This window comes from Ceratotherium simum, chromosome 4, assembly GCF_057802395.1.
Source record: "Ceratotherium simum simum isolate JZ-2026a chromosome 4, ASM5780239v1, whole genome shotgun sequence".
NCBI classification, from domain to species: domain Eukaryota; kingdom Metazoa; phylum Chordata; class Mammalia; order Perissodactyla; family Rhinocerotidae; genus Ceratotherium; species Ceratotherium simum.
The window spans coordinates 28,605,076-28,629,312 of NC_141903.1; the positions used below are offsets into that span (position 1 = coordinate 28,605,076).

The window sequence follows — 24,237 nt, forward strand, 5'->3', positions numbered from 1 at the left end:
AGATCAGAAATCGAATTACACTGGAATTTTACTTAGACACAACTGCACACATTCCTTTTCTGTGTAGTATTTGCTACTCTTCTTTAAAAAGAGGGATTCAAATCCAAGGCAAGAAAAGTTTTTAATAAACTTTATTTTTATATTCAAGATAAAGCATATACACAATTGAATGTGGAAATAAATAACTAGAAATGCTTTGGAAACTTATTCATTTCCCTCTCAAACTCATTTTTTTTTTAACTTGAGTCTTTTTATTTATTTTAAGAAATATGGCAATTATAATACCAAGAGAAAAAAACACAAGTTTGTACAGAAACATATAGCCGCCTGACTATAGGGTTTAGTTGGTGTTTTAATAGTAACACAAAAAAAACCACACAAGACACAAAGACTCTTCAACAGATTTACTCAAACAGCTTTGCTCGAGAAGAAAAAGGCACAGATTTTAAGGGGATGACGGTGATTATCAAGAATATGGTAAATGGAGGCTCAGCCAAAAAGTGACACTTTAGGAACTCTCAGGAAAAACGAACAAAATGAACTCTTCCCAATTATCTGCCTTCATTAAAATGAATTTTTAAATTAAATTGTATAAACATATGATATAAAGTTGGTACTTAGGAATTGTCTTTGTATATTTCCTCTATGTACAAATCTTTGTATACAACTTCAATGTTGCTTATACATTTCCTATATACCAAACTGAGCCAAGGACCCCAGACTGCCTGCCCCGAGTCCCCGTGGAGCTCCCTGGCAGCCGGAGGGCCCCAGCAGCTTTCTGCCAGAATAGCTGGAAAGTAGGAGGGACCAGTTAAATGTAGTCATCTTCAACCGGCTCTCCATTGACATCACAATAGTGGATAAAAATTGCCACTACTCGCTGAAACACACCCTTCTTCATCTGACGCATCTCTGAAATTTCCTCTCCTATTGTTTCCATACAGATGTCTGCAGACAGCTGCCCTTTCCTTCGAGGAGCATAGATGGTGCCTTGGAAATTAGAAAGAAAAGAGGAAACATGTATGATTACCAGCATCATTTGGAAAGTCACTCTGATTGAGCTGGTCCATGAGATATGCCATATAGTGTAATGCAATGCAGCTGATGTATGTAGAGCTCATGGAATGGGTCCACACTGGTTTAGTTATAGCCGTGTGTGATGCCTAAGACAGCACACATGATTAAAGGCCCACAGTGAAAATGCCCTAGAGAGGTCAGTCATATCCATGTACACATAGTCTGTGAAAGCCATTTCCTCATAAAATACTTTTTAAAAACGTCCCACAAATGGATATTGAAGTGTGCTAACACTTAGGAGAATTATATTAAAAAGTTTCTTCAAGTTTTCCCCCAAATATCTATACCTAAATCACAAGTTCCCACATACTAGCCAACAAGAAGCAGCTCATATGTAGCAGGAGCATAATTAATATAACTGGAACAATTTTGAAACAATATACTTGACAAATTCTCCAATAAGGACGAACAAAATTATAAACATTTAAGTAATAAAAAAAGCTAGGTCGGAAAATCTGTCTGAAGGAAGCCTTCCCACCAACCTCCATATATCCCTACTAAGTCAACTGACTATCTGTTGTACAAATTTAGAGTTGTTTTTTCCAGGGTGAGAACCAAACAATAAAAGCAAATAAAAACACTTATATGGGAAGCGATTTAAAAATTACACTGCTCTTAACTCGCAAACAAAATATTAAGTATCTAACACAGTAGGATATACTCAAACTAGAGAGTACAAATGAAGTCAGGTCATACTTTCTTCGTCGTCTTCAAAATCGTATCTGGCGAAGCTGTTGGGTTCTGCTGCCCGTAGTGATCTCAACCAGGGGAAGTCAGAAATCATGGAATACGGAGCTCCATCCACAACACCTAAAACAAGAAGACAGATGAGCCGCACTACTGGTGTGGAGGTAACGACAGGGCCGCACCCTGCAGTGCTTTGTAAGCAGAATGTAAAACGTGCTTTCATCCCTCATGGTAAACAAGCGCTGGACCAGGAAGGAGACGTAGATCCCAATGCTAGCTCTGCCCCTATCTGGTCATGCCATCTTGGTCATCCTTTGCTTTCACTACCCGCAGCTTCTCTCTCTCTCTCTCTCAAATAATGAGGTTGAGACAGCTGCCTTCAAGTCACTTCCATCTCTCAACTATAGCTAGTTTTAATTCTCTTCTACTTTTTGTTTCAACACTGCTTCTGATTGTTTAGGGATGGTAAAGACTCATACAAGGAAAGCAATATTTATGTGGTCCCTGCTACCTGCAGATATTCACAACACCCATTATTCTGATGAACTATAAGGCTTTCACCCCTATCTTCCCTAGGGCATGTCTCTCCATCTCGTTAGTTAATAGCTATTCAGCTTTCCAACCATCGGTAAATGCTCACCTTCTAAAGTATAGATTTCTCTGCCCCAGGGGTACTTGGGGTACTTCTTTAAGTCATCTTCACTTCGTGTGGCTTCAGGAAAGAATTCATACTTAATGAGCTCTCTGGAGGCAACAAGAAAAATTAATAAAAATCACAAAACTGGAAATAATGCTGGGGCATGGGGTAGAAAGGAACTGTCAAATTTGTGTCAGGCCTAGATTCTAATGAACATCTCAGACAAAATATTAAATACCTAACAGAAGTAGGGTATACTCAAACTAGAGAATACATATCTAGTCAGGTCAAAATTACATTCTTCTCTATCTTCAAGATCATATCAGGTAGAGAAAGCAAGCCACTCTCTAATCAAATGTCTTATGTGTATAAGGTGCTTAATATAATGTCTATATAACAAATGCATGCAAGTCCAATTTTCTGATGATGTAAAACATCACAGTTTTAAGAGCTCAATTTGATCTCTTTTCCATGCCCTAAGACTAAAAGAATGAAGTCAAAGGTACATGTACAGTCTGTTCTTGCAATTTTTTCTAAGTTTGAAAATAAAAAGTTATAGACACGTATACTTTTCAGTTTTAAGTCATTTCCCTCAGTTTTTCACCTATGTTATATTTTGCATGTTTTAGTGCCTGAAAAGCCCAGATGAAATCATGTAAAATAAAGAACAACTAGGATTTCCCTAATTTTCAGTCATTTCCCTCGCTACGGGCCTCCAGGGGCTGCGGCTTACTTACTGATTGATGTTTGCTATCGTGTCCATCCAGCTGCGAATGCGCACCTTATTCCGGACATTGGGAGGGTTACTGAATTCATGGATGATACATATGTGATAGGGGTAGGGACCACTAAACAGCTTCTGCTCCAGTGTGAGTGTGTCCACCTAGGGAAGACATCACAGAGAGGGCTTTGGACCAAGGAAGAGAATGCCTCAGAAATATATCTCCTAGAGCTTGAACAACCCTTCCTTGGGATTTCAGTTTTAAAATCTTTGGTTGATTTGAAAATCAAACAGTCACATTCAGCCCTGAACATAGCCTGCCATGCCGGGAGTGAGGCTTAGCAAATTCTTCCATCTAGCAAGCTCAGCGACTTTCATCTCACTGTTGTATAAACGCCCGTTAAATCAGAGAATCTGGGCTCAGGTAACTGATCCCAGGAATCCACTTCTGAGTATGTCCTTTATAGGTTTAAGTACTGACTGCATCACAGAACTATGAATGTGTAGTACCACACACCCTCTTCACACTGGACTACTGCCATTCCTAAACACACATTTCTTTGCCCCCTTGTAGTCTTTGCTCACACTGCTTTCTTCTCAGGGAATGCCCTCTTCTCTATCTCTACTTATGAAATCCTACTCTGCCATCTTAGTGGCACACGTGTCTACCTCAGGGAAGGATGATGTCCTGTGCATTTTTCAGCCAGCAAACGATTTGTTTGTTGAATCAACTCTTTGGGGGCCAGGCTCAAATACTGACTGCGAAGGTTGTTTAATATTTCCTTTCAACTTCCTTTTGGCATCAAGCACAGAGTCTCACATACAATGTTTATTCTCTTATTTTTTTTTCCAGTTTTATTGAGAAATAATTGACATACATCACTGTATAAGTTTAAGGCATACAGCATGAAGATGTACATATATTGTGAAATGATTACCAAAATAGGTTCAGCTAACATCCATCATCTCATATAGATACAATAAAAAGAAAATGTTTACTCTCAATAATAATAATGATAATGATAATAATAGCAGCTACCACATGATTGGTTACTACACGCCAGCAACTCTTCTAGCACTTCACATGCATTAATTTAACCATCACAATAACTGTAGGTTTTTATTCTTCTAAATTTACAGATGAGGACACTAAGACAGAAATTAAGTAATCTGTTACAGGTCAGTGAACCAGAATTTGAATCAGGCAGTATGAAATCAGTATCTGTGCTCTTAACCACAGGCAATTTTTAATAAGTATAACATCTTGTCGAACAACAACTCCCCTCATCATATAACTTGCTAAAAACCCACAAAAGTCTAGCAGAGAAGCATTAATGAAGAAAACTGGCAAGGTAGTCTAGCTTGGTTAAAAGAACTCTGTAGAATCTTAAGAATCATTACTGTGGGTTAAGCGAATGAATAAATATCAAGTCCAAAAAGGCTGAAGACTAAAAAAAGAAAATACCACCACACCATATGTGTCATCAGAAAGGAGCGAGCGCGTTACCTGTTGCATTGGCCGTAGGTATATGATGCGGTTCCTCTCAGGAGGCATCCTTAGTATCTGGTCTAGTACCTGATCCATATTCAGTTTCTTGCACTGTGCATAGTCAAATCGGTTTACAATTGGTGCATTTTCTACTTTTAAATGTTTAAGTACCCTGCACCTGGTAGCTACAAAATGAAAACAATGGTAAGCTCTACAAACAATTTATACAAAGTAACAGAGCAATAAGCAGCCTATTTGGAATCACCTTTGGAGGACTGGCCCAGCTTTTATTAGCATAAATTACTGAAGATATAAACATCTTTAACAGAGGTCACACAGGTCAAGTATCACCACAAAATACAACTGACAGTTATCAGAATGACTTGAAAATGTGATTCTGTCTTGTTCAAAAGAAGGGGGTCAGCCTCATGCTAGAAGGGATGTTAAGGTATCTTTTCCTATCTAAGATTTTACTGGCAAGGAATCCAAGACCCAGGGAATGACCTGGATAAACACAAGAATTGTTTAGAAAATATTTATTGAAAACAATGAATGATGCTAACTATTAAATTATACAGTTTTAAGGGTAATGGTCAAATAAATCTGGAAAAATTCACATACATTATCTTACATTCGCCCACAGGAAATGAGCAGAGTTCATTTTAATTCCTATTACAAGTATAAAAGCAGAACCTTAAAAAAAGATCCAGAAATATTTGGATACCTTAAAGTTGTCAGTCCAATGTGGTAGCCACTAGCCACCCGGAGCTTGTTAAATTTAAACTAATTGAAATGTAATAAAATTAAAAATTCAGTTCCTCGGGCACTAGCCATAGTTCAAGTGTTCAATAGTCACATGTGGCCAATGGTTACCATACTGAACAGTGTAGATACAGAACATTTCCATCACTGGAGAAAGTTCTACTGAGGGTGCTAGTCTGAAACATGATTAAATATTCTTCCTGTTTAACATATAAAATGTGGGGTTATAGAGAAAAGTAATTGTGATATGATATAATAAACACATTTATTTTCTTTTAATTAAAAAAATTTTTTTTATTGAGGTAACTGGTTTACAACATTATATAAATTTCAGGTGTACATCACTATATTTCAATTTCTGTGTAGACTACATCGTCTCCGCCACGCAAAGTCTAACTGCCACCTGTCACCATACACACGTGCCCTTTTACCTCTTCCACTCTCCCCCCTCCTCCCTTTCCCTCTGGCAACCACCAATCTATTTTCTGTTTCTTTGTGTGTGTTTGTTGTTATTCTTGTTTTCTATCTTCGCCATATGAGTGAAATTTTATGGTATTTGGCTTGTAATATAATAAACACATTTAACTGCAATAGTATACCAACTTCAGAAAAATATCTCTTTCCTTTTTTTCATCTCAAATTTCAATTTGATCCAATTTTTATCACAGATTTCAAGCTGGTCCAACTCAAGAGAGAGAATCAGATGAAAGATATTATAAAACCATAAGGCCAATATACCTGATCTTTTTAACATTTCATAAAGACATCTACTATAACATCCTTGACCCAAATGTCATTATCTTCCTGAGCAATCTAGCCCTGTAGTAACTCTGATGTTTGAACACTGAGCAAGTCTCCTGCCTTTCAGACTCATTTTTCTCCTTCTGTGACATGGCAGGAGGAAGCGGAAGCAGTGCTGGGACAGGAAAGGAGGAGAGAGAGAAAGAGGACTAGATGGCGATAGGGTTCAGTGGTTCTCTGCTATAAAACCAGACACGGCTAAGGTCAGTTCTCATCTCATTTAGCATCTCATCTGCCATTGACTTAGTCAGTGGGTGTCTAGGGACTGAGCTACTTATCTAAGATCTTCTGTCCCATGATAAGCTGAGCTGAACAATTTGGTTTAAGGGGAAAAGGCTGGGCCTGAGGCCATGTGATCCATCACTAAGTTAGAGAAAATATGGGAAGAATCATCAGAGTCAAGTGCAGAGGTGAAAACTGGTCAGATTCTCAGCACTCAGAGTAGAGGAAGGAATGAGAAGTCAACCAGCAGAGTGGGAAGGTTGAGAGTTAGATTCGCAGACTTTCAGAGGGTAGATGCTGACAGACTGAAAGCTCTTACAGTGCTGCCTTAAGCTAGGTTGGGGTCCCCTGCTATTATGATTGCTGAACTTCTGAAGGGCTCCTGTTCTGTTTTAGGAGGAACCTCCAATAGGAGATAGTCATTTATTAGATGTTTTAAGACCTTGTTGGTTGGAATGGAATAAAGTACTACCCCTTAAGGGTGAACACAGGGTCTAGGGTCCCCAGGTCTGGAGTTTTCTAGAACTCAGGAGAGAGGTAGTATTTAAATCTCAGTTTTCTTTCTCCTTCTTGGGATTCTCCTAGTTTATGACAAAATGTTTGAGAAGGATTTCTTTGTTTTGTTTACTACCAGCATTGTAGAACAAGTGCAAAGAAAAGAAAGCCCCTAAATTATTTGTTTGCAATACTAATGTAATACAAATTAACCTTTACTAGGCTTTTACTAGAGGTCAGACCCTCTACTGTATATGTACACACGTACATACGTACATACACACACACACACCAATCACTGCATTTAACCTTCACAAACGCTTCATAAGGTGAGTACAATTACACACTTTACAGATTGAAGAAAAGGAACACGGAGAATATATAACCTGCCCAAGGCAAAAAACAAGTCAGATCTTCAAAATTTTATATGAATAGGTATCAAAAATGTAATTTTGAGTGCAAATGGAAAAATAAACAGATCATGTACAGGATACAGTATGTACCTAAAATTTTTAAAGCTTACACCAAATAATAGCCTATTATTTGTTCAGAGAGAAATATGTATACGAGTAAAGACAGGAAACATAGACTGGAAAGACATATTAAATCCACAAGTACAGATGCTGGCAGATGATGGAATTGGCAATGAGGGACAAATGGGACTAAAAAGAAAAGTGGGGCTTGGACTGATGATAATGTGCCACGAAGTGAGGTTATGACTGATCATGGCAACCAAACACAAAGCAGTTTAGCACTTAAGGCCCAGTCATCACTCTCCTCAAAAAACATTTACACACAAAACATGTCCAATGTCACAGCTAGCAAAGGGCAGAGACAGGATTCAAGCTGAGGTCTCTTTGACTCCAAAGCCTAGACATGTTGTTAATCTACTGTGTCAGATCAGGATGCAATTCATGGAGGAAACCAGAGGGGAGGCTATTTGAAAAGACGCACCAAGTCTCTCTGTACATGGTCTCTCACAAATACTATAGACTAATTATTTGAAGGAGGACAGAATTACAAATAATCCAACATAATGATTCCTTTGAAAAAATAATATAGTAATGTTATTGTAGTATTTATGAGTTCTTAATTCTTTAAACTCATTCATGATGCTCTTGAATGACACAGGCCTAAATACATACCATGGATGAACATCATCTTGGGACAGTCTTTTAGCACCAGATCTGTGATTCCACAGTTGGTCATAGTAACTCCAACAAGATTTTTGGATTTTAATACAAGGACCTACAAGGAGAAAAATTAAGAAGTTAGACATATCTTTCTGTACTTTTTTTTTTTTTAAAGCTTAAATGTTTCCACTGGCACAAATGAGAAGCAGCTGTTACCAATTTCGTCTCTTTAGGACAAAGTAACTATATAAGAAAGGAAACTTTAGTCCCTTTACATCATTCAGGAACTTGGCTGGACTGACAGGTAAGCGAGAGTTTTTTTCTTCACCTGGACATGGTCATCCTCAATCACAGGATCACTGGTACTGGTAGACTTATCTGCCGTCCGCTTCCGCTTCATGGCATGACGTGGCTTTGTTTTGGCAACCTCTAGAAAAAGCAACAGGAAAATCCAAATTTTAGCCTTGCTTTCTTTCCTTCAAGAGAGCATATTCAATTGCATATGCATAAATTCCACCAAAGCAACTCTCCAAATCTATCACTTGGGTCCCAACGGAATACAGTCAGACTGCTATTTCCAACTGACTGTTCCAAAGCAAGATCGCCCTCCATTATCTCAAACATATCTACATGAAACAAGATCCCTTTTCATACCTGGGCTATTCCAACAATCTAATTAACATTCCCATCTCCAGTCACTCAACCCATCCGAAATACTATTGGTGGATTAAACTCAGCACTTCCCTGCTAAGTAACTTTACAGTATTTACTATTGCTTAGCAAATACGTTTCAATGCCTGACATTTGGAGCTATGCTTTAGCCCCACCTGTTCCCAATTATTCTATACCATATCCTAGTCATCTCCCATTGACAATGCCTCTGAAGTCATTAATCGTTCTAGCTCCTTCTGCCCAGAACACCTTTCCTGATTTCACCTTTTGAAATACTACTCATCCCTGAAAGGTCCAGCTCAAATGCCACCTGCTCTAACAAATCATCTGCATCTCCAAACATTATATATGGTTCTGTAATCCCCTGTATACTTGTTTCTCCATTTAAGCTAAAAGCTTCTTGAAGGCAACAACACTGTCTTATTTTATCTTTGTATCAATGTCAGCCACTTGTAATGAGCTAAAACGAACATTTATTGAATGAACTGGCACTCAACATTCACTGAATGAACGAGGGCATCAGTTATGTAAATGGAATAACAATAGCAGATATTTACTGAGCACTTACTGTGTGTCAGGCACTTTTCTAAGGGTTTTACTTAACTAATTTGATCCTTAGCCCTCTGGGATAGATTTTTTATTCTCTGTACTTTACAAATTAGGATACTGAGACACGGGAAAGTAAAATAGCATGCCAAGGAGTAAGTGGTAGAACTAGGAGTCAAACCCAGGCAACCTGGTGGCAGTCACTGTGACAGAAAACCTGCAATCTCTTATCTGCCAAACCCTAGTTAGTAAAGCCCTAATTCATTTACTAGAATTGTTCTAAAACATTATAGTCTAATTATAAAATCAAATATTATGTTAATTTTATTTAAATACAAGTTCTAAATTCATCTATAAAACTCAATAAGCACATATATATTCTAAAACAAGACACTGCAAGTCACTGTCCTCATTTTTGATAATCATTCTGTAGCAGAGCACATTCTGAATGAAATAAGGTTGACCTTCACGAATTAAATCCCACCACACTGCTCTTTCAGATACCACTACTACATCACAAACATTCCACTTGGTAATTGTCTAACTTCGAACATGAAAGATTACAAAGAAAGACAGGGAAACAAGGTGCAAATATTGCAAATTCCCAAAGGCTTCGGGTTAGATGGGAAGTCTGGAGACCCAACCCAAGTGTTTTTTGACACATCAAAACCCTTTCCTCCACCATTTGGAATCTTTGTGAAACCTTACTACGCAAAGCAATTGGAAGCAGCTGCTTTGGTTGAAGCCTAAAAGGGAGCCCAAGAGTTCTACCCATTAAACTTCCTCCAAGGACCCTGAACCCAAGCAAAACCCTGGGGTTCTGGAAAAACATGAAAACTATTGATCTGGGCAACCCACTGAAGGCCTTCTTCCACAGTATTCCTGAAGAAACTTCATGCAAAATCTAATTATCTTCATTGACAAGAAATCTTCTAAAGGCAGCACATTTCACATGACAGCCAAAATTCACACACCTGTTACAACCAATAATAGGTCCTGGTTCCCTCTCCCAGTACCACAAAAATAAAAACAAACAAAAAACAAAAAACAAAAAGGTCTTTTTCCATTCCTTCACGACAGTTTTCAAATAAAAATCTTCTTTAGCATCTTCCTTTTCTGATCCAATTTTCAAACTTCTCACCTTCCTCGATTGCTCTCTCCCCTCCTCTTTAACTGATCAGAAATATGGGGTTCAAAGTTAAATTTCCTGCTCTCCAGAGTTGCCCAATTGCCCAAATTGGCAATTTATATTTTCTAAGAAAAGTTATAAACCTAAGTCATACTTTATACGTAGATAACCTTGAAAAACAAAGGTTTCCCAATGTAGAAGGAAAACAGTTCATTGTGTTGGTTATTTTCTCATGCCTCCCTTTTTGTTTGGGGGCAATTCTTAGTGATTTCATACATCCATCAGCATCAACATACCTTATATGATGGTTATTAAGTTCCACTTATTAAGTTCACAATTATTCACTGAGCCCCATAATACCGTGTAAGACACTGTGCTAGAAGCTGGGAATATAATGGCAAACAAGTAGACACTGTCCCTGCCCTCATGGAGCTCAGAGTCTATTGGAAAGATAGTAAAACATGGAATTACAACATGGTGCAGTTAACACTGGTGTAGAAGGTGCTATAGAAATACAGAAAAGTAGACCAATCCAGTCTTGGGGTGTCAGGGAAAGAGGTTAGTATTTATGAGAACCATACCATATTAACCTTAAATGCTATTCTTTGAAAATCCCATTAGTTATTTTTGCAATATTTATTTTATAAAGAATTATACAGTGAGGTTAAAAACAACAACTTATAGGCATTTATTCCCCAAATAGGAATTCACAAGACAAATAACTACATTACCTTCTAACATGGTTTTAACACTACATAAGGCCATAAATTGAAAACCAAATAAAAAAACTCAAATGTTTTCTCTGAAGTGATTTAAAAAAGTCCATAACACTCAATCAAGTTTGTTCCTTTATTAGTTGGGATTTATTAGTTGGGATTTTTCTCCTTAAAACTTTTAAAGCAGAATGGCCAATAGATATCAAAAACATGCTAGATTAAAAATAACAAGTTGAAAGCCACCCAAATAACTTGTTCTTCTTTCTAAAAGAGATCCAAATAATGTTAAAAATCAGTACTTTGACATTTCTCCAGAATAATTGTTACTGAAAGTAAATGGACATTTGTATTGTTTAAAAAATATTAAGAAATAATTTGCCTACTAACACACATTAGCTACATACATTAGAAATCTTCTCAAATTGAAAAAAAAGTCACCAGATGACAGATGCAATTTACCAAAAAAAGTAAAAAACACTACATAAATGAGATTTTTTTTTTAATTCTAGGGAATTATTTAACCTAAGAAAAAGTTCTAGTCACTAAAGTCAGAGGAAATGGTAAAGGGGCTAGCGGAACATAAGGCAAAAAAGAAGTCAAAACCCCCTATGGTTAATATGAAGGATCTATAGTAAACAAAACAAAACAAAAACCCCCCAAACAATAACAACTATAAACCTTTACCAAGAGACATAAGACAAAAGGGAGATAAGACAGTCCCTAAATAGGAAGACTCAATGCTGTAAGAATGACAATTAGCTTTTCAGTTGATCAACGTAATGGAATTCCAAACAAAAACCCAGAAGATTTGCTTTTGGAGCTTGAAAAAATTATTATAAAATACCACTATAAAAATAAATGATAAATGCATGATTAGCGAAGCAAATTTTGAGAAAGAATAATGAAACAGAACACTGGAGTGGAATAGAATGCCCAGAGATAAACCTAAGTCTATCTCAGGTACATGATCAAAGAGTGTTTCAAAATGACAGGAGAAAGGATGTCAATAAACAGTACTGAGACAACTTGGTGACAATTTGGAATAAAAAAATGAAGTTAGTTTCCACAGATTAAAATAAACAAATAAATGAATAAAAGAATGAGAAGATGTGAACAATTATCTGAACCAGGCATAGGGAAGGCCTTCCACAGCATAAAAATAAAGAAATCACAAAGGTAAACATGTAGATCTGACTCTACAAATGTGAAAAACTGTGCAACAAAAGGTGTCATAATGGGGAGTTTCTTTTTTGTGTGTGTGTGTGAGGAAGACAAGCCCTGAGCTAACAGCCCGTGCCAATCCTCTTTTTGCTGAGGAAGATTGGCCCTGGGCTAACATCCGTGCCCATCTTCCTCCACTTTATATGGCACGCAGCCACAGCATGGCTTGACAAGCGGTGTATTGGTACACGCCCAGGATCCAAACCCGAGAACCCCCGGGCTGCTGCAGCGGAGCACGTGTACTTAACCGCTGTGCCACCGGGCCAGCCCGGGGAGTTTCTGTTTAATGGGTACAGAGTTGCAGTTTGGGATGATGAAAAAGTTCAGATGGATGGTGGTGATGGTTGCACAACAGTATGAACGCATTTAATGCCAATGACCTGTACACTTCAAAATGGTTAACAATGGTAAATTTTATGTTATGTATAAAAAAAGGTATCATAAAACAATTAAAATTCAAGCTGGGAAAAGTATTTTTATCATATGGCAGAACTAGTGTTTGCAAAGCATAATGAAATCTTCAAATAAAACGTATTTTAATGAGTTTATACTACTATGATGTGATATAAGCACATAAATAATTTTTTTTTTTTGTCAGGAAGATCAGCCCTGAGCTAACATCCATGCCAATCCTCCTCTTTTTTCTGAGGAAGACTGGCCCTGAGCTAACATCCGTGCCCCATCTTCCTCCACTTTATGTGGGATGCCGCCACAGCATGGCCTGACATGCAGTGCGTCGGTGCGTGCCCAGGATCCGAACCCGGGCCACCAGCAGCGGAGTGTGCACACTTAACCACTATGGCATGGGGCCAGCCCAAGCACATAAATAATTAAGGTCTCATATTTACCTTATGAAAGCTTACTTTTGTTAGTTTAACTCCACATGATTCAATCAGCTCTATTTAGTATATAAAAAAAGCACTGACTCTATGTTCTGGGGCTGATTTTAAGATTTAAAAATTGAGACAGAGAAAATTAAAATATATCAATATACATTGACAGGTATTCATGACAATAAAGGCAGGAGAGATTACTCAAAAATAAGGTCAGAAATATAAACAGAACTATGGTTAAGAAATGTGCTTGGGCCTGGCCCAGTGGTGTAGTGGTAAGTTCACAAGCTCCACTTCAGCGGCCCTGGGTTCGCAGGTTTGAATACTGGGCGTGGACCTATACCCTGCTCATCAAGCCATGCTGTGGCAGCATCCCACATACAAAATAGAGGAAGATGGGCACAGATGTTAGCTCAGGGCTAATCTTCCTCAGCAAAAAGAGAAAGATTGGCAACGGATGTTACTCAGGGCCAATCTTCCTCAGCAGAAAAAAAAAAAAAAAGAAATGTGCTTACCCCCCACCCAACCCAATGCCTTGGCATACACATTATAAATACTATTAATGAGATTTATATGGATATATATGTCTTGAATGTACCTTCACCAAAATAACTCTCAGCTACTCTACTGACTTACCTGCTTATCTCCTGGCAAACCTAACTGGAAGCAAAACTAGACTTCAGAAAAAATTACTAAGTACTGTAGAGGCAGATATAGGGGCATACCCATATACGTTCCCCCAGCCACAGGAACTTTAGGTCCTTAGCTTTTGGCTAAGGTTTAAAACTTCACTAAGAGTTAAGACTTTCCCAAGTGTGGGATGGGAGCAGAGTTTATCTATTGGGACTTAGACATCAGAATCAGTATTGTATTTAGGGTCAAGATACACAATTATATTTTTCTTAGAAGCTTAACTATTTGAGTTTTTCTCAGTTGGATGTTTTACAAGCTGTTTTGCATGCTTCCCCACCACCCTCCCCATGCTGAAAATTAGTTCAAAATCTGTATGATCATAGAACCCCAACATAGAATTCAATTTGTCAAACTGGCTTTATATCAGAAAACTTATGGAATGAGCTAACGCCCTTCTCAAGTCCTAACCTGCAATTGCTAATCCTGGCAGCATTGTCATACCTGACTCAGATACCAGCGGTACATGGGAGAGTCTGCTCCTGGCCCTTGTTAGGGGCCTCCGAGGGTAGTCTTCATTAGACTGCACGTCACAGCTCTCAGGCTGGGAGCTCCCCCTCCTGTCCTCACCTGTAGCCCCAGAGCCACTCCCATTAGTCCTCTCATCATGTGATGGGCCTGAAGACCCCCCTTGTGGCAGAGTCCTAAAGGAAAAGGCGGATCTCGTACCATCCGGGCCATTCACAACACAGGCTCGGCTGGTTGAAGGACGTTCCTCATCAGAACACCTGCTAGTTCTCCTTTGGGATTCCTGGGGCCTGTGACAGCAGCATCTGGGGCAGACAGAACTCTCTGCATCTCCCTCCTCCATGGCCTCAGAGTCCTCTGACCCACCGGGGGAGCAGACACACTGCCTGGACACATCCACTTCTGTAGGGCTAGGCTCGGAAGAGCCGCCGCTGTTCACCGTCCTTACAAAGTCGGGACTTTGAGAAGCAGTGCTGTGTGAGCTGGAGTTTCCCACTGTGTTGGCGGTGGTGCTGCTGCAGCTGGGATAAACATCCTTGTGTTTTTTCTTTTCAGGAATATCCCTAGCTGCTTTCATATCGGCTTTGATCTGCTCACTGGTGACCTGACAGCCTTTCTCACAGCTGCTTTCCTCGAGGGGAAACTGCTTCGACTGGCCCATCTGATGGGAGTTGTACCTCTTTCGAAGTGGAGTCTTGCCTTTTCCACTTACTGCTTATAGAAAAAGAAGAATGGCCCGAGGAAAAGAAAAGATTTCAGTACAAATTCTGGACAAAAGGCAAGAGTAAATTTGGAACAGGAAATAGTGAACACTAATTTTCCTGAAGTATAATGGTGACAACATCACTGAGCTGCCCAAAAATTCTCTACGGCTCCCTCATGCCCACCTGGTTTATACTCCTTAGCTCAGTCTTCAATGCTCACCATGACCTAATTCCAAACTAACTTTCTCTTCTGGTCCCCTCTATATACATTCTACACTCCAGCCCAAACTTTTCTCTGAATATATCCCTGCCCTACCACCTGGGGGCTTTTGCTCCCACTAATTCTTCAGCTTTGGACTTCTGTTCAATCTCTTCTGCATCCCCAACCCCAAAGCCATTGCAGTATATGCCCTGTAATATTATTATTGATGTTTCTGATCTGACTCTTTAACCAGACTAGAGGTTCCCTAGAGATCAACCATGACTTACTCATCTCTCTATCCCTCACAGTACCTAACACAGTACCTGGGGCACAGTAAGGCTCAATGAATATATAAAGGAATATTTAAACAAATAAGGTTTTGTCTGGCTGACAGATGATCTAGCTTCTAAATTCAGAAAGTGAACTTTCTAGGACGTTTTAGGTTTAAGTTAGCTGGTCACATTACTTTTCCTAAATTTCAGTTTCCATAAAAGCTCCTTTCAACCACAGTGTAAAGATATCTGAATTTTTAACAGGAATAAAATAAGAGTTGAGTAATCAGTCAGTTAGTAAGTTATTCCAAGTCTAAACAATTGAGCTTTCCATATACGGAAGTGTATATATATTTCAGGTTCAGTGTTAAATGTATACTGAACATTCAAACATACTAAGGAGTAAGGTACCCAAGAAAAAACGAGTGGACAACTAAAAAAAATCTCATCTTTTGCTGAAAAGTGGTAAGCACATAGTTCTGAGAAACAGAAGAGAAGGAAAGACAAGGAAGAAGCATGAACCTAAAAGTTAAGAGAATTATAGTTTCTTGGTGAGGACAAAGGCAGAAGGCTGTTGACTAGATTTAAAGGGAGGCAGAGGTTTCTAAGAACAGACTTGAGGACTCCCTCAAGCACAACTAGCCACATCATTGGCTCAGCACACTGGACAGATGAGCACCTGGGCAAAGGTTGTTTTCTCACTGCTCTGGATGCCTCAGTCATCCTTACATGAGGCACAGGCCTCTTCCTAATCCCTCATGCCCTGATGCCACAACTTCCTAAAGCCTGCAGCGTGGGGCTCACAATGCTCCTGTCTTCTTTTCCTCGGGCCCTGATTCCACGATATTTCCCTCTGCTACACTTGTTCTCAACAGCATCACTCAGAATTCCCTCTCACTTGGGCTACTGCCTTTCTTGCCCCCTGTCACATTTCGTAACGAATGTTAACTACACCCCAAGTTGAGGTAGGGACAAATTATATAAAGGCCAAGTCTGTGAGTTCTCATGAGGACTCCCACTGAATGGGTCAGAGTAAGACATAATCTCTCACCTGACAATTCCCTGGACTGCAATGACTCTCCGATTTTTTCCTCACGCTCAGAGTAACGCCGAGCACCATTCTTAGGAATCCAGACTTCTTGGAGTTCCAGACTGTCTTCCTCATCATCACTCTCTGAATCATGAACAGTAATTGGGGTTGGTTTTACTACACGCTGAAGACCACTGGGTCCTAAAACAAAAAGCACAGACCAAAAGTTATTTTTTGCAGAAGAAAGGCTCCCACTCAAAGCGCTGTATCCAGGGATCTGGGATCACAGAAATACTTTAGCTCTATGTAGCCTCCCTCATCACTCATTCTAATGGAATATATACTTGGATGAGATACTGTGAAAGCATTTGAACTCTAAAGCATTATGTAAACATTAGGTATGATTAATATGCCGACCAATATTATACATTTCTAAAGGCAAATTAAAACAGAAGACCATATGGTATCCCCCACTTCAGGACCTTTACTATTGGAAAAAGTCACATAAATCATCCTAAAAATAATCAAAATCACAGTCATAATAATCATTTAAAAAATAAACTAAATATTTTCCCAATTTTGTAAATGTATAAATGAAGGCAAAGCAAATGAAGATGAACCTCAGACACCTGTGGGACTGGTGAGAACTCTCTCTGTTCTTAACTGAGTATAGGTCTATCTCATTGGCTGTAGCAGACACATTCCTGAAAGGCTAGATGCATGCTATGGTTTGGTTATTTGAGTATTTATATTTATGTAAAAAATGTTGTATCTACTTGGCAGTGTACATTGTAAACCTTTAGCTCTTATGAATCAATTCTCTCTGACAAGTGACTGATATTCACTCCATCAATAAAATGTAACGCTCCAAGGAACATTGCCTGTCTTTTTCCTGTCACATTGTACAATGCCTGGCACAGGGTAGGCACTCAATAAATATTTGTTGAGTAAGTGACTGCATCTGTAAAACACTTAAAATAAGGGTAAAGATATTTTCAATTCAAAGACAAGGTAGCATTCCATCAGACTAAGAGTGAGAAAACTAGATTCTAATCTCAATTCTGTCCCTTCATCACCAGCTAAGTGGTCTTGAGCAAATCATTCAAATTTCTGAAAGAATACTGGTTTCCCCATTTGTAAAATGAAGGCTTGTATTAGGTAATCTTTAAAGGCCTTATGACTCTACAGTGTGCCATAAGTCACCCAATGGCAAATGGAGACTGGATCTTGGTCTGTTTACTAAACCAGATCAACTTCTCTACTGCTCCTCGTCCCCACCAAAATGATGGGAGAGGACAAGCAGAATATTTGATCAGGTTATTTATTTTCCCATCAACAATTTGAGTGCTTTCTTTCTCTATACACACACAAACACACAGGTGCATACACCAATATAGAAAGAGGAGTTATTGCTGCAGTTAAAAAAATCAAAACCAAACTTTAATTAGATATATATATATACACACACACCCATACATACACATGCAGCAAGGAGAACAACAATATCATACAGGCCTCAATAATAAAAAGCATATAACAAACCATTAGCTGTAATGTCAAAAAAAATAATCATTCTCAGTGTTTTACTTTCTTCATTAGAGTCAGGCCCTAGATTTCAGAACCGTGAATATAGGAAACTACGTGATTACCTGCTTGTTCCTCATCGACATCCACAGGAATAACTGCCTGGCTGTGAGCTGGTATCTCACGTCCACTCTCAGCCACCACCTCTCCGTCTTCTTGCACCATGTCTTCCATCTCATTCAATGCTTAAACAAAAATAAACACAAAGTAAGACCAGAAGAGGTCTAAAAAAAACCACAATGGTAGGCAAAACTGTGACAGCTCTGAGAAATGAACAGCCCTGTGATTACTAGGCCCACTCTAGAAAAATAGCATTGTGCTTCAATAGACAGACATTAACAAGAAGTGTCCAATTATTCTATAGGAGAGGAAATCACGGATGGGAAAGGACCACTTGGTGGAGAAATTCCATCACTGTAAGAGGAAAGCAAAGAGAAAGGCACACAGCTGAGAGAAGAGAGCACCATGTCCACTCCTGAAGATGTTACCAGGGATGGCTGTATGAGGCAATTGTTTGTCTCCCTCTAAGCTATTTGCTTGAAGGTAGTGAGAGCCAGCTACTGGAAGACCTTATGATCATCTTATAAGCAATTAGTCTTGTAGTATGTGCCAGCTAAAGCAGGATGTACTGGGCAGGCAAGCTCAAACTGTATGTTTCTTTTCGTACTCGGTAGAGGCTATGGTATCATTTTTGGCTGATGTGTGGCAAGGATAATTAACAAACACACTAAGTACATTTTTAACATTTTAATATCACTCAAAATTTTTATTTGCATTGAAGTCTTCATTACAGTGCCTACTGAATGGGGACATATGATTTTATTTGTATTTTTCCAGAGGATAAGCACAGTGAACAATTTCAGCCTGATAAGCTTCAATCAGTTTACTCTATCTTTGGAAGATAAAATGGTCACTTTTCCAAGAGGACCTAAATAAAATAATTCCCAGCTTTGCCAGCTTCTTACAAGATTAAATCCAAATCCCTCAAGTCAGTATTCAAGGTACTCTATCCACCGTCTTATTCCCTAAGCCTGTGTGTCTGATCTCAGTTTGAGCTAGGACAACACCGATACTGTCCTTCACATCTATGGCTCGGTCACACTCCAAGGGCAGCAGAGACTGTATCTACCCTGTTCAGTGCTACATCCTCAATGCCTAGGGATGCTCGATAACTACTGCTGGGAAATACCCCACCCAATCATGTGAAGGAAATGAATAAACCAACAAAAGAGAAAACAAGATCCTGTTCCTGAAAGAACTAAAGAATTTACTTAAGAAGGGGCCAGCCCAATGGCATAGTGGTTAAGTATAAGCGCTCCGCTTCGGGGGCCAGGGGTTCACAGGTTCGGATCCCAGGTGCGCTCCGATGCACTGCTTGTCAAGCCTTGCTGTGGCAGCGTCCCATATAAAGTAGAGGAAGATGGGCACGGATGTTAGCCCAGGGCCAGTCTTTCTCATCAGCAAAAAGAAGAGGAGGACTGGCATCGGATATTAGCTCAGGGCCAATCTTCCTCAGAAAAAATAAAATAAAAAAGGAAAAAACTACTTAAAAAAAAAAGAATTTACTTAAGGAGACAAGACAAATTCATAGAGTTAACAAAACAAGGCAAAATATGATTAAGCTAGAAAGACACCATTCAGATAAATGCCACTAGAATATACAGTAGTAAGGTCTGAGATTTCATGGACACAATGGGAATATACAGAACAGCACATTCCCCACTTAAGTTTGGTCTCACATCCCAATTTCTCGCCCAGCTCTAGCCTTCAGTATCTACATTTCATTTAGTGCCAAAATGAGGACTGACCTTGCCTAGAAACCGTCCTCATAAAAGCCAATCAATTTTCTTCTTTCATTCAATTCTTATGAACAATTATGAACCGTCAGTAATTAATGTGTACATACTCTAGGTCAGGCTCTATGCTAAATACTTTTATATACATTATCTTATTTATCTCTTACAGCCATCTTATGAGGACATTATTACTAGTCTCATTTTTGCAGTTGAGGAAACTGAGGCTTAGAAACTGAGGCTTAAAAATTCTCATCACAAGAAAAAGATTGTGTAATGATGTATGGTGACAGATGTTTACTAGACTTATCATGGTGATCATTTTGCAACATATACAAATATCGAATCATTATGTTGTATACCTCAAACTAATACAATGTTATATGTCAATTATCCTTCAATACAAAAAATAATAAGGTGTTAAGGGAAGACATCTCCAAGATTAACATTTAAGCTAAGACCTAAATATCAAGAAAGAGTCAGCCATGCAAAGATGGAGTGAGGGACATCCTAAGAAGAGACAGCAGTTAGTGCAATGGTAGGTGCCAGCTTGGCATGTTCAAGCATGGTGTGCAAGGTGGGGAGCAGTACAAGGTGAAGAAAGGCCAGATCATGTAGCACTTGATGGCCCGAATCAAGAAACTGGATTTTTTTCTAAGACAGTGGGAAGCTACTGGAAAGTTTTAAATAAGGGAGCAATGTTGTCTGTCATATGTTTTAAAAAGATTGCCCTGGCTGCTCTAAGAAACAATTTTAGTGGAGTGAGAAAGTAGGGAGACCAGTTTGAAAGCTATTAAAACACTAGGTAAAAAAGGTCTGGTACTGTGGTGGTACAATGGAAAAGAAGAATGGAGAATGATTGGAGAGATGTTTTAGAGACAGTCAACAAGACTTGCTAAAGGACTTGATGTTGTGGAGAGCAGGGAGGTGGTGGTAAAGAAAGGATAACATTTCAATTTATGTCTCCAATAATTAAATGAGACAGTGGTAGCTTTGGGCTAGGGAAGGTGCAAGTGATTCTTGGTTTTGATTTTTTTCTTTGTTTAAAATATTTTATCATTAGGGCAGTACATCTTTTTCAGAACAATTTTAACTTACAGAAATTACCTAAGCTATCTTTTAATCTAGTATCAATGTTTACCAAATGTTTTGTTCAGCTGAAATGTAATTTCAGCTGTAAAAAAATCCTGTTACAAAATATAATCATAAACCTTAATGGATGTGAGCTGATTTTACAAACATTGTAACTGGTGTCTTTTATATAAAACCTCATTAGAAATTTATAACCATCATTAAGCATTGTAAAATAAAGGAAAACTCATTGCATTTTAACAAAATAACTTGCATGCAACAATTTCTAGTATCACAAATACTATTTAGTGGTTGACAATTATCTGCCCCAGAACATAAAACAAAATGCATTTACTGGGATTTTTTTCACATTGTAGTTCACCCTCAGGCTTCAAAAATAAGGATTTTCCATAAATCAGAGGTTCTCAAAGTGCGGTCCCAGTCCAGCAGCATCAGCATCACCTGGGAACTCATTAGAAATGTACATTCTCTGGCCCCACCCTAACCTACTGACTCAGAACCGCTTACTGAGGCGAAGCCCAGCAACTTGTGTTTTAAACAAGTCCTCCAGGAGATTATGATGCACTCAAGTTTGAGAACTACTGCCAAAAATGAAAGCTGCAAAGCAATTCCACTTAGTGGTTAATTTAAGTTAATTTGGGGGGTGGTAGTGAGGGAAAGGAGCAGCACACTATTTTTAAAAGCAGTAAGTAGGGGGATTATGTTTTAAATCAAGATAGAAAATTAGTTAAATGACGTATAGGCAAAACTACGCTTTGTGGTTATAATTACTTCAAAAGTAATTATATTAAAATAATTTGGCAATATACTTTAGCAATTACAGAAGCATGATTTTGACATATGGTAATTTTATTTTAGGCTAATGTGAATTGTTAGAAAATATGAACAATGCTTCTTCTGTTTTAGAGTGCTGCAAAATGCAGGTGATAAACTTACATTTTCAGTTAATGTAACTAGCCCACAACGAAGCATTCTAAATCTTAAGACTTTTGGAGAACAAATCTAATAAAGGTAATATCCTTACCAAATCACAGAATTTCGGTAAATTAATACAGTACTCTGTAAAACAACAAAATCATACTTTTGTTGGAGTCATATATTACTTTAATGATAATGTTTACCAAAAAACACCATGAGCTACTAGAGTAGTTTATAAGTAAAGCCACTTAACTTACACAAATTAAATGGCTTTTAAAAGTATACAATGCCCTTCTTTTAAAGTGAGTTACTTCATGCAAGCTGATGAAGTAAAATACAACAGGGCAATAAAGAGTGGGTGGTGCTTCATTCTGGGACTGCTCCAAAACCAAGTAGAGGCCCATGAATGAAAAGTTCTAAAATTCTACATTAAAGAAAGTCAACATGTCAACACCAATTTTAAACTAAAGCAACTTAAAAAATATTGTTAAATTTTGCACCTAAAGACTGGAGGCATCAATGTTCATCACTTTAACTAACACTAACACCCACTGATCCATTTTATTTTGAATCCCTGTATCACTCTATACTTTGTAATTTTTTTTAAATTTTTGTTTCTCTTTCTTTTATTTGAATTCTTTACACTCCTGGTTTTGATCTAAAGTCACAAAGCCTTTCTCCAGCTCCTTATTTTTATTTAGAAGAATCAATCTGGGGCCTGCCCAGTGGCGTAGTGGTTAAGCTTGCGTGCACTGCTTTGGCGGCTCAGGGTTCACAGGTTCAGATCCCAGGCGTGGACCTACACACCGCTTATCAAACCATGCTGTGGCAGGCGTCCCACATATAAAGTAGAGGAAGATGGGCATGGATGTTAGCCCAGGGCCCATCTTCCTTAGCAAAAAGAGGAGAATTGGCAATAGATGTTAGCTCAGGGCTAATCTTTCTCATCAAAAAAAAAAAAAAAAAAAGCAACATAAGAAAAAAAAATCAATCTGATATGTATCTAATAATAAATACAAATAAATATATTGCCAACTCGGAGAGACCTGTGGAACCTAATGTTTTACAGCAATCTTCATTTCTCTACAAATGCTGCCATCATCTTTGGTGTTTTAGGCTTCTTCTTGTCCAAGCTGTTTAATTCTTCAATCTTGGCATTTATGTAGCTCATTCCTTTGCTTCTCAGCCTTTAAAAACATTTTAAGATAGCGTATTTGACAATACTGTACCACAAGTATTTGGTTTATATGCAAGTCTCTTATCCACTGAAAACCTTAGATTCAAATGCTAGTAGATTTAAGTTGCATTGTTCTCTCTTAAACACAGTGTTCTTACACCTGTTTTGGCCCCTGCTGTACCTGTTTTGGTCCCTGCTGCACCAATATGTGATTTCACAATGGAAAGTACTCTCCATTCTGTACGAAGAAGCCTATGGCCATGGAACTTTCCTGGGGAATCTGTAACCTGTCCAGTACATCAACTCCAACCACAGTTGGGTTCACAGGATTTAAGCAGTTTCTGCACTGCAGCTGCTATAACAGCTTCCCATGGATGATCTGTGTCCTCTAAAGTCCAGATCCTTATGGTGCCAGTGACCATAAGGCACTTGGGTCACAAGGTGAAGAGAGAGTACCTGACCTCATTCCACCTTCTGTATCCCTAGCACCTGCTGGCTCTGCACTTTTGTTTTTGTATTTTGTGGGGAGGGTGTCGGGCAGAGATTTAGCCATAAATTTGAAATGCCTAAGAGTACTCATGTGGAAATAAAAAACATGAAGCTGGATATAACTGCAACTACTTCAAACTAGAAAGAGCAAAGCCAGAAATAAAGGTTTAGAATTCATTAGCATATAGTTGGTACTGAAGCCATGAGACTGAATGAGCTCATGTGGAGCAAACGTGTAGAGAGAACAAGGGAGATCAAGGACAAAAGCAGAATAGAGGAGGTGGTGCAAGCAAAGGAAACTGAGGAGGCATGTCTAGTGAGATAGGAGGAAAACCAGGAAAATGGTGTCCGAGATGCTAAGAGAAGAAAATATCTCAGAAAGGCAGAAATGAGCAACAATGACAAATGCTGCTGAGATGTCAAATAAGATGAAAGTAAGAGAAATGACCACTAGCTTTCATAAGAGAGTCACTGGTGACTTTGCTAAGAGCCAAAATGGAGAGTTCTGTGGAGAACATGTGAGGTGAGAAAGTGAAGACAACGCCTACAGACGATTCTTAGGTCAGGACCTGCACAACCAGAGCTACCCTAAAGGAAATTATGCTCTATACATAGTATGCTTTCCATCATAAAAGCAGTTACATAATATCAGTGCACCCTATTTCTCATTAATTTCT

General features: G+C 38.6%; 1 protein-coding gene across 5 annotated transcripts in view; it reads right to left on the reverse strand.

Annotated features, from left to right (window-relative positions):
* Positions 1-389: 389 nt before the first annotated feature.
* FBXO38 (F-box protein 38) overlaps positions 390-24,237 on the reverse strand; it is a 55,504-nt gene continuing 31,656 nt past the window's right edge. For 3 of the 5 annotated variants that reach the window (XM_014786198.2, XM_014786200.2, XM_087429593.1), the window contains 10 exons: positions 18,157-18,276; positions 16,529-16,708; positions 14,276-15,010; positions 8,353-8,453; positions 8,037-8,139; positions 4,630-4,796; positions 3,139-3,284; positions 2,405-2,508; positions 1,774-1,887; positions 390-990 (listed from right to left, as the gene is read on the reverse strand). In XM_014786198.2, coding sequence (XP_014641684.1) covers positions 812-990; positions 1,774-1,887; positions 2,405-2,508; positions 3,139-3,284; positions 4,630-4,796; positions 8,037-8,139; positions 8,353-8,453; positions 14,276-15,010; positions 16,529-16,708; positions 18,157-18,276 — 1,949 coding nt within the window. In that variant the 3' untranslated portion in view covers positions 390-811. The remainder of the gene's footprint in view (positions 991-1,773; positions 1,888-2,404; positions 2,509-3,138; positions 3,285-4,629; positions 4,797-8,036; positions 8,140-8,352; positions 8,454-14,275; positions 15,011-16,528; positions 16,709-18,156; positions 18,277-24,237) is intronic. The other 2 variants (XM_087429592.1, XM_087429594.1) reach the window with 2 other exon arrangements.